Raw genomic sequence first — 11443 nt, forward strand, 5'->3', positions numbered from 1 at the left:
CTCTGTGCAGTCACGTGCAGCTCATGGATTCAGCCAGAGCTGTGTGGCATTGAGGAACTCTGCCTGCAGTGGGCGAGGAGCACCCCAAAAGCCTGCCACGTGCTGCTGCTGCTGCATGATGCTGCTGCTGCCAGTAGTGGGGGTTGTTCACCCACTCTGTGAATGAGACATTTCTTTACTCACTAACCTGTGACTGACCCCATACCTCTCACAGTTTAGTGGGGGGGGCACTCCCGTCCCCCAACACCCCTTCACGACCCCCCAACATCCCCCATGTACAGTATACAAGAGTAAGACTTTATTTTGAGCTATTATGCAGTCACCTCTGTATACACTATGCAAACACACGTAAATCAGGACAAAAATATTTTTTGAAGTAGAATTAAATTATGTAATAGTAGATGTATGATTTTTTAGTATATGATTTTTTTTTCTGGTTCCAAGATGGCAAACCTGCCTCCCAAAAGGAGTCTTTCAGGGGTGGAGGGTGGGGACTTTTGGTGGCTAAGGTCAGGGGTTGGGGTGGGACTTCTGGTCCCAAGATGGCAATCAGGGCACTTGTCAAGAGTCAGGGTTACCCTACAGCCCTCAACAGCGAATCAAAAGTCGTTAAGCGGCCTTCCAGCTAAAATAATTGCCCACCCCTGTCACAGACAAATTCACCCTCCACTGCAAGTTTCAGGTTGGTGGGTAGAGCACTCTCTTAGATGATAAGCAATGTGGATTTGAACCCCTTCTAGCTGAGCAGGGTCTCTCATTTTATGGGCAAGTGCTTTACTCACTAGGCAGTTATGTGAAAGACTAGCCAACTGCCCGTCAAGAATGACCAGGGGGAGTGGGTGGGGATGGAGCCCTTTCCGGGCCTGCTACACCCTTCCTTCCTGCTGCTTGGGGCCTGGGCCCACTCCTGCAGTGGCGGGGGGAGGGGAGGAGTGGGCCCAGGCCTGATGCAGGGGAAGACTGGGCCAAAGGGTGGGGAGAAGGGAGGCCACTGCAGCAGGTGAGGCGAGCAGCGGGCCCAGGCCGCCCTAGCAGCAGTGGGTGGACAGGAGGAACGGGCTTCAAGCCAACACAGGGGAGGGGTGGTGGGGGAGGAGGCTTGCTCCTGCTCTCCCCCACTGCTGTCACGTCAGGCCAGGCCCACTGCTCCCCCCACACTGCCACGGTGGGCCAGCATCTCCCCCCACTGTGGCTTGCTCCTTCACAACCCCCTCTGCCTGCATCAGGCCTGGGGCCAGGCCCACTCCTCCACTGCCACCACCACTGCCACGACATGCCTGCTCCTCCTCCCCCACCCCTGCCTGCATCAGGCCCACTCCCCCTCCACTGCTGCAGCATCAGCCCATGTTGGCCCTGCACGCCGCGATGATGGAAGTGCAGGGAGGGGCGGGCTGAGGCCAGCACTGGTGGCCACTTCCCCCCCCACCACGTAGCATCCTAACTCTGCTTTCCCCTGCACCGTCACCTCCACAGAGCAAGGGGGCGGGGCAAGGCTAGCTCTGGTGGCCTTGGCCCCTCCTCCTCCTTCGTCACCACCTGTAGGGGGGGGGGGGGGGCGAGGCCAGCTGGGCTGGCCTCACATCACCCTCCTCTGTCCACTGTGTCCCTGCCATCATGGGGGTATGCTGCTACCTGTCCGAATGTTTTTTCACCCTCTGTTTGGCTGTTTGTCAGCCAATCAGAGCACGAATAAAGCATTACAAGCAGACAGACAGATTAAAGCTTTTACAATACTAGAATGCTGTTACGTCTTCTGTCACTGTGCTTTAAAAGAAAAGACATGCAGCTGCATTTTGTGAGGGTTCTAGTCCTGTCAGTGCATGTTAGGGTACATTGGGACCAAACCTAATGGGTTTGGCCCCTCACATTTGGCTCTGCCTAGTTTCTGAATCTCAAGTCCTAGCTGATCGAGCCAGACTAGTTCTCAGTCTGTGTGGAATGAAAACTGCAAATGCTCGGGATTTGCAGGTTAAACAAAGGTCTGTCTAGGGAGGAAATGAATCTGCATAGGGTTGTGTTGGGAGTGTGAGAGGTTTGCCCTGGTAGAATTGAGGAGCTACTTTTTGGGGGCATGAAGCAGCCAGATTGGAAGAAGAACCAGAAATCTCTAAGGCCTGTTTGTGGCTATGTTGGCCAAACACATTTAGCCCTACTAGGCTGAAGGACTGGCAAGGTGTCCAAGGACCACCTCGTGGGCTATGTACATCGCTTGGGCAATGTTGTGTGCTGAAGAATCTACAAGTTGTCCTTAGAAAGTATGGGGTGGGGTGGCTAACGTGGTGAATAGCTGAACTGGAGGCAGCTCCTATTACTTTATGCCTCCAACCCTGAGAAAAATACTTACTTGCCCGGCAGCAACGGGGGCAGTGTGTGGAGTTGTGCCCCTTGTTGCCAGGCAGCACTTTGCCAGGGCGGTGCAGGGCTGTCAGTGGCAAGGAGCTTCTCCACTCAGCCCTGCTCTGCCCTGCTGCACTGGGTCCCACCTGTTGAGAGGAGGGCAGCAGGGTGGAGAGCCTGAACGCACAGTAGGCAGTGCACACCTGCCCTCCCCCCAGTGTGCTCTACTCTGTGCTGCCCATGGGGGAGGCAGCGGGCAGGGCCTGCAGACCCAGGTCCTTGGCCTTGTAGCCCTGGCAGCTGAGGGACCCCCTCAGGCAGGGGGCTGTCGGTTGGGAGTGAGGGGCACCAGCAGGGTGTTTTGAGAGTGAGGGGCATGGATCTGTATCCTAGTGAGCAAAGGGGGCAAGGGGAGCTCTGATTTTCCATGATATACCCAAAATCAAATGCCAAAATTTATAGGTACTTAGAAATTATTTTATTGTAGTGGTTGAGGCACTGGTAGACTTCCAAATTGCTTTAAAATTTGTAAATATATCAAAAAACTATTGTGTTCAATTGATACTTATACATATAGTGGCATTTCATTTTAATTGTGGTTTTGGGGGGTTTTAATCAGAGAATGCACAGTTTTTTATCAGAGATGTGTTTTTTAAACAGAGAAAACCAGGAACCCCTGTCATGATTCCGTAGCAGTGCAAGTGTAGCAGAAGTGTAACCTCGCTTCATCTATAATAAAAGTTGAAGTGATTTAGCTCACTTATATCTCTACAGGCTGGTGCTGCCTAATGGTTCCAGAATAACAGCAGCAGCAATGTCTGTCCCATCCCCATCCCCCTTTGAAATTGCTGCAAATGTGTATTTGTTTATGCCCTTCTGTCTGGTTCCAATGATAGCATAGCAGTACTGTCCAAAACCTCTTCTGTTGACAGACTGTATATGTAGTTCCTTTCTGCATCAAGCAATTGACTTATTGTAAACTGAACTTTGATTCTACAGAAAAGGTTTTGGGCTGCATGCCCACTGGAAGTTTTCAATTCTTGGTGGAAAACAAAGTCAAGCTAGAACATGATTCTCCTCCCACACCACAGCACCATGAGCATGTAGATGCCAGATGTGACCAACAGCTACATCAATGTATAGTGAAGCCAGAGTATACCCTACTCCTGGCTTCTTCTGACAGTACACCGTCAATCACTCTAAGAAACTGGAAATGTTCCATGTTGCAAAATATTTTCATATAACCACAGTAAATATGTAAAAGGGATAATGTACCATTATGCAATGTGTTTGTAGGCTACTAGTCAAGATGGGGAGGTTAAGGAAAAATCAGTGTGAAAAGTGCAAAGCTGATACAAGCCTTGCTTGTATCACCAAGGACATATGACAGTGGTGTAGATGCAGAGGACAACCCCTACTTTCCCATTCTCTTGCTGATCCAGGGCGTGAACAAGTAAATTGGAAGACTTCTGCTGTGGATGACATCCTTGAAGTGCTGATAAGCACTCACTATGCCACTCACTATGAATGACTTGCCTTTGGCTTCACAAATGCGCACATGACATTGGGAACACTGGCACCCTAGCAGCTCTGAAAGCAGCTTGAGCTACCTGTTAGCCACCAAACACGTGCTTAAAATTTGGCTAAAGCCCTGTGCTACCTGTAGTTCTCTGTATATGGATTTATCAGTTATGGCTGATGAAGTAGGTAGGTAGGGTTTCCTAGAATGGAGGTGGACCATATACCCCTTTAATAATTTTTTTTTCTTTTTTTTTGTGTGTGTAGAAATGAGACTTCTGAAAGGCCACATTTGTAAACACCCAATTATCTCAAGATACTGGCATTATAAACCCTGCCTGTGCTGCCAGCATTACTGTGCATAAACCTTCCCATTTTCCGTCAGCAAAAACAGGGATGAGTATCCACGGCAGATGGTGTACTCTTTGGCTCCATGGGGAGATTAGACCATCATCAGGTTATGTCCCGGCGCTGTTTAGAAGCCCCATTCTCTGAAAACCATTTATAATTTTGGGGTTGTCCCAATGACTATCCCAAATGACAGCACAAAGATAAAGATGTCTCCCTATGACTTTGCAAATCTTTATCTCAATAACCCCCACGTAATTTTTTTTTTTGTCATAGAGCTATAGCCCTCTGGGGTTGCCAACTTCCAGACTGAAATTGTTTCCTATTTTTGTACTGATAACAACTCCCTCAGCATTAACTACTGATGTAGGACAGGGCAAGCTCCTTGTAGACATCCAGGAAATTCAGCCTCTTCATCCAAGAGGTCTGACGCCACAGCTGGTCATCCCATCCCTGCAAAACACTGTTGTCTCACTTGTCAGTGCTCATTCTTTTGGAGCAGAACCATGGGTGAATTCTGGGTGGTGTGGTCACACCTCCTTTCTCCTGTGTAGTCTAGTAAACTTTCCATCCCCAGGCCAGTGGGGACACCCCAGTCCTTCAGGGAAGGGCCAGTCAGGGAGTAGTTGCAAGAAGAGGGAACCTGTCTGCCACCACTGTTATTATCAGCCAAGCACAGCAACCTGTGCAGTTGCTCCCTGCAGCTGGAGTCCCTAGACTTGCAGGACTAAACAGGAAGGGGAGAGGCAGGAAGAAGGTAGCAGGTATCTGCTCATTGCCACCACTTCTGGTGGAGTCCTCCACCCTGTGGAGCTGCATCTTGCAGTTGGAGCCCCCAGGCTACTGGGGTAAAGCAGGAGGGATCAGGCAGGGAGCAGGCACAAGAAGGGGTGCCTCACCTGTGCTGCTCATCTCCTGCTGAGTCTGGGACTCTTCACAGCTGTTGCACACAGCCCCTGGCTGGAGCAGGTTAGAATTAGCCCTGGGGCTCCTTCCATGCCTAGGTCAACCAGGGGCAGCGGGGACAGTGGACAGGTCCCTCCTTCCCATGCCTGTTTCCAGAGGTTCTAACTATGGGGAGTGAGTGCACGAGGACCTGGGTTTAGCTTGGTTGATGGCAGTGTCAGGCTGGTCCCTCCCTTCTGTGCCTTCTTCCTGCCCCAGCCACTTACTAGAAGTGTTTCATCATACTAGATGAGAGAGAACCTGGACTACATAGAGCAGTGAGATATACACTCTAGCATGATGTATGAACAGTACTAACATAACTAGTGTACTCCGTTGGGTGGAATGTTTGTGCTGGTAGTTGTGTGTAGATGTGGACAGGCCTGGTCATGATTTGTACTCCAGTGTGAGCTTAAATGTGCACTTTATGTCAAGATAGACATGGTCTTATGTGTCTAAGTTGCTTTTGAGTCTTACTCTGTAAGTTCTCTGGGGTATGGTCTTCACATTTTTATCTGTCACTAAAGTTCCTAATGCACTTTTGGCTCTTAGAGCTGTAAGTAAAAGCTGGGTCTTTGAAAATTGAAGGCTGGTATGTAAAAACAGCCCCTTTATTCAAATGGTCTGTTGCTTGTATGTATTTAGAAAATATCTACTTTTGCAAAAAAGGAACATTTGTATTATGGCATAGTGCAGTTAACAGTTTTAGATGATTTAGCTGGGCTGTCTCTGTCTTGTACATCATCAACAGTGTTACTAACTAAATTCGAGTCACAAAATAGTTTTATTGACATTGATTTTTAGGAAAACAAAAATAAGCTTGGTTTTAGGATTCCAGGCAGAATTTTTTGTAGCCAAACCCAGGGCAAACAAAATTTTGCATGTAATTTCAACAGTTTTAATCTGAAAATTATTGATATACTGTGATACTCCTGGATCCCCATGATGCCATTTCCACCGAGTCAGTTTTTAGAGAATTACTGTTCTTTAAAGAACAACATAATTAAAAACATTGTTACTTTAAGAAAGGAAAACAACCTCTGCTATGTATGGAAGCCATGCATAAATAAGGCAGAAAGCAAGGTACTTATAGGCCAAACATAGCCTGCTGGCCAGATCTGACCCATTGGTCTCTGGACCAAATCCACACATTGCATAAGGTACTCACTGATGCTGGTGCTATGCTCTGCATGTGACATGGGCTGGACCTGGTACTGCACACACTGTCTTGTGATGCCTGCACCAGATCAGCTTTGCACACTGGCTTCAGGGCCATGCCAGAGCTGGTAAACAGGATTGGTCCTGTAAGGAGCTGCATTGAGCACACACCCTGTGCTGGTTCCCTGTCCTGAGTACAGTGTGTGTGACTGGTTCAGTCCATGCCCCGTGTGCAGCACATGCTAGCCCTGGGGCTTACTCTGTACATGATGTATAGGCTGGACCCAGCACTGCATGCAGCATGAGGAATATATGGCATGGTTGCATTGGACACCCTGCTGGACCAACCCTGTGTGCTAGCTCTGGCATGCATAGGTGGCTTGGAGCCTGATCTGGACTGGTCCCTGAGCCAGCAAGCAGGGCCTGTCCAGCAAGACACTGCCTGCAGTCTGCACCCAGGACTGACCCCCTGTCCTGCATGCAGCACCAAGTCTGTCCTGTGAACTGTGCAGTGGAAGCCAAAGCATTGCTGGCACCTGTTGCATATGGCATGTGGGCTGGACCCAGTGCTGCAGGCACTGTATGCAGCGCAGGCAGTCAGTCCCAGTGCATTTTTTGTAGACCAGTCCAGCAAAGGGCTGGATTATTTGACAACCCTTTTATAGATTAACAAAATGAAAACTAGTCTCTGCTATGGGAGCCATATATAAATGAGGCAAAAGGCAGGGTAGAAATGCACCTTATAGATTAACTAAATTTACACTACCTGCAAAAGAATTACTAAATTTAGTTAGTCTGTAAGGTGTGTCTTTACCTGCCTTCTGCCTGACTTCAAGCAAACATGCCTAACTACTTCTCTCTGTTCATATATAAGTAAGTTTTGCTCAGCACAGGCCCTCTTGTTAACAATCAGAAGACTTGGTGACTGCTAATGTAGCAATTAGACCATGGGCAATGTTTTTGGGCTGAGTACCAAAAACACCCCAACCTCGACCCATGCCTCCCCTTAGCATGGCAGAGGTAGACGGCAGGGAAGCCATGAGGGGCCCAATCCTCATTGTTAGTGGCAGGTGCACATGCGCCTCTGGGTGGATGGCAGGGGAGGGGCCAGGATCAATGCAACCCTGGTCTCTTCCCCTGCCATCTGCCTGGAGGTACACATGCACTTGTCACTGCCATGGAGCCAGTTCCAAGGCTTTGGACCCCAGTACAGCTGTTTGCAGCCTCCTGGCTGCCTGCTGTACCCAACCTAAGCTCTGGGTAGCTGCTGGCCGCCACAGAGCCTAGGCTGCTTGTATCAGGGCTTGTTCCCCATCACCTTCTGTGAGCAGCTCAGCTCCATGGCTGGCAGCAGCTGCCCAGAGCCTGGGTAGCTGTGGTGTGCTGAGCAAAATGACCTCGTGTGCCATGCTCTAGTATGCATGCTAGGGGTTGCTGATCCCTGAATTAGGCCAATTATTTTGGCTGGAGGGCCACTTAGGGAGTTTGGGTGAGCTGTTGTGGACCAGGTCAGCACCCCCCACATCCTGCAACAGCTCACCCAAACTTCCTATGTGGCCTTCCAGCCCAAATAATTGCCCACCCCTGATCTAAAGGCAGAAAGAACTGTGATTAGGGGAACCTAATCTTTGTTCCTCTCTTCTCTCTCACCCCTTCCCCTGCCTGGAGTCCCTGGCATGAGGCTGAACTTGTGCTGTGCTGAATTCCCGTGCATTGTCTCAGGCCATGTGGGTGCAGCTGGTACAGTTCCTGCCTAACTCAGCTGCGTGCCAGAGATTTGGGGTGAGGAAAGAAGTGCAGGGAGAAGTAGGGGAAACACAGTGTGGCACCAGCCCAACTGGGCCTGAATGACCTGTGGCTCCTGGCCCCCTTCTCCCTGTAACCCCTCCCCTGCTCCGAGTCAGCACCTGTGTCCCCAGCAAGTGACCAAGCCAGTGCTGCTCTGTGTTCCTGCATGCCACAATGGACCATGTAGGTGCAGCTGGTGCCATTCCTGTCCAACCCAGGCAAGTACTGGGGACTTAGGGTCAGGCAGAAACCAAGCCAGGGTTGGGCAGGAACCATGCCAGCTGTTCCAGCTGAGGCTACGTGGTGCAGCTTTGCGCAGGAACATGGCATGCCACTGTGTTAGCGGCACCTGTACTCCTACCAGGCCCTGGCCTTCTTCCCTCTGCACCTCCTCCCCCCAGCAGGGAGAACCTTACCTGAGATTCCATTTGTCAGGGTCAGAAGCGTAGCCAGGAGCTCCATGCTCCCTGCTTTGGATGTACATTGGGGAGGTGGGACAACACGGGCTAGCCAGGGAGGGGAGTGAGTTACTGCTGCTGCTGCAGCAGGCTGGTATGAGGAAGGGAGAAGAGCAAAGGCACCGAATTCCAGGGCAGCCATGGGTCAGATACAGTTCTCCTTCAGAGGAGCAGCCATGGGCCAGGTAAAATCATTTGGCAGGCTGGATTCAGCCTGCACGCTGTATTTTGCCCACCCCTGAATTAGGCTCTTACCCAAATTTCTTCATCAGCAAAGGATCAGTTAGTTATTCCAGTGTAAGGGAAATGTCTGAAAGTAATTGTTTATTTTTTCTTTAACATCCTTAGGGCGGAGAGCACTGTTATTATCATGGGAACATTAGAGGTATCAAGATCTCCAAAGTTGCCCTTTCAACATGCAATGGCCTCCAGTAAGTGCAAGTCTTCATTTCTTAAAAGCAACTCTGTTACCTGATTGCTGCTCTTGGGTCTCACCTGTTAACATGAGACAAACTGAAACTCCCCAAGTGCTCAAGCATTTTGTCATTCAGAAATACAGGCTGTGTAATCTCAGCTAAAGAACAGCTTGTAGTGCTTTAGTGGTCCTAGAGCATTTTATGCTGGTTTCTTACTTACCACGATCAGCTAAGAAACACATTTTTAGACTAGTTATGCCCTCCACCCTGACTTTTGATTGATGGCTTCTCTGTATCTCCAGAATGATTTTTCTGTTTTCTTTTAGTTTTGCAGTGTCCTATAGTGTCTTCCTCACAGGAGATCAGACAGAAATGTCGTGAAACAGGACTGAGGTGCCATTGGTAGGACAACGTGAGGAAGCTTTTACAGATTATATTGTACAGAGGCTGGCTTTAAAGCCAACCAGGCTTTACCACTACAATTAAGCCATTTTTGAACACCAGTGGAATTAAAGATTTTTGTTTCTCATGGGTGAAACCTTTGCAAATTGTAAATAGGAAAAAAATGTGTTCATTAAGGTTCTTCAGTCAATAAGAGATTAAAAGCGTGGACAAGAATCACATATCAGTCCTTATTGTGATTCTTTTGATATTACTGTGATTACTTAGGTATATAGATATAATTTGGAAAAATTAATCTGTTGGGGGGTTTTTTGGTTGGGGTATAAAGTAAGATTGTAGTTTATCAGTAGAGTTCTTTGCTGATTGTGTAGGAAACACATCTGTGTTTATTTTCTGAGATTAACTGGTGTGCTAGGAAAGCCATTCTCTAAATCTTTACTCTTCATTATTATCAGGTGTGCCATTATCAAGTACACTGAAAAATACGAAACTCATTTTGCTCAAGTGCATTACTACTATATCTTGCAAGATACAGTGGTGGATTTATTTTATAACAACTTTTTGCCAGGCCTGAAGGTGGAATACTTTTACCCCAAACTATTTGTTCAGTTTAAATTATTTCTCGGTTGCTGTAATGTTCCTAAATTTCTACTTTTTTTTCTTTCTCTTATTTTAGTGGCATATTTGAAGATAGTACTTATGTGTACTTGATAGAACCAAAGGATCTAACCCATAGTTCAGTAAGTGTCTTTTGAACTGTCTGATTCTTGGTTTGGTAGTGTTACCTCAATAGCATATTGGAAATGAATAATAAATAATTGTATTAGCGGGTTCATTCATATAAAATAATAAAAATACTCTTCTGAGTACCTGCTTTGAATTTGTTTCTTGCAGGTAATTTGCAATTATAGATAATTAATGATTATTAGAGTAATATTTCATTGCCACAGAGAATACTTGCCAAATTATTTCCCAACTGGAACAAGGCTTCTTTTATATAAAATTGTATTCTGTAGTTAAATGCCAACTATATGTGAAATTTGCTTTTGGTTGAAAGCTGACCATGTGTCTGTCAGGGTAACTTGGACTGAATTCTGTTTTTCCTTGCAATTAAGAAGATATGTAGACCATTCAGAGATCCTCCTCCAGGAGGACAGCAGCCTCATCTTTTAACGCCGATACTTCAGATTCAAGATAGAGAAAAAAGTAGGGTTTTTTTTTTATGGGTAGTGTAAAATTAATGTGCCTAGATGGAATTTTGGAAAAGAAGTGTTTGGACAAGAATATTTTTCTCAGTAAAATTACTTATAATGACCAAAATGAAATGCCTGTTTGGATATTTTCCAAGTACATTATCATAGAATCATAGAAGAAGGGTCGGAAGGGACCTTGTAGATCTTCAAGTCCAACCCGCCGCCTGGGCGGGAGAAAAACTGGACTCAAGTGAGTCCAGCCAGGTAGGCATCAAGCCTCTTCTTAAAGACCACCAGGGTAGGAGCCAGCACCACTTCCCTTGAAGGTTGGTTCCAGCTCCTAGCCGCCTTAACTGTGAAGTAGTTCTTGCGGATGTCTAATCTAAACCTACTCTCCAGAACTTGTGTCCATTATTCCTTGTTATGCCAGGGGGAAACAAGGTCTCTCCCAAACCCTTCTGGTCCCCCTCTAGTGAGTTTATAGACAGTCACCAGGTCCCCCTTCAGCCTTCTCTTGCGAAGGCTGAACAGGTTCAGGTCCTGCAGTCTCTCTCTCAATGTTGTCCACATCCCTCCTGAATTGAGGCGCATAGAACTGGATGCAGTACTCCAGCTGTGGCCTGACCAGAGTTGCATAGAAGGGGAGGATCACCTCCTTGGCTGTACTTGAGATGCACCTGTGGATGCACGACAAGGTCTGGTTAGCCCTGCCAACCGTGACCTCGCATTGTCAGTCCATGTTCATCTTGGAGTCAGTAATGACTCCAAGATCCCTTTCTGCCTCTGTGCTCTCAAGAAGGGAGTTTCCCATTCTGTAAGTGTGCTGCTGGTTTCTACTGCCTAAGTGCAGCACCCTGCACTTGTCAGTATTGAAACGCAT

The 11443-nt window shown here is 47.7% G+C and overlaps 1 protein-coding gene across 5 annotated transcripts in view; it reads left to right on the plus strand.

Moving 5' to 3' along the window:
* Nucleotides 1–11443, plus strand: part of ADAM23 (ADAM metallopeptidase domain 23) — a 199573-nt gene that overhangs the window by 102672 nt on the left and 85458 nt on the right. For all 5 annotated transcript variants that reach the window (XR_002104497.1, XM_019554063.1, XM_019554062.1 and 2 more), the window contains exons 5-6: nt 8901–8983; nt 10047–10110. Coding sequence is in view for 4 of the 5 variants with exons in the window: in XM_019554063.1 (XP_019409608.1) it covers nt 8901–8983; nt 10047–10110 (147 nt within the window). In the remaining variant the exon portion in view is untranslated. The remainder of the gene's footprint in view (nt 1–8900; nt 8984–10046; nt 10111–11443) is intronic.

This window comes from Crocodylus porosus, unplaced genomic scaffold, assembly GCF_001723895.1.
Source record: "Crocodylus porosus isolate Cpor-Errol unplaced genomic scaffold, CroPor_comp1, whole genome shotgun sequence".
NCBI classification, from domain to species: Eukaryota; Metazoa; Chordata; order Crocodylia; family Crocodylidae; genus Crocodylus; species Crocodylus porosus.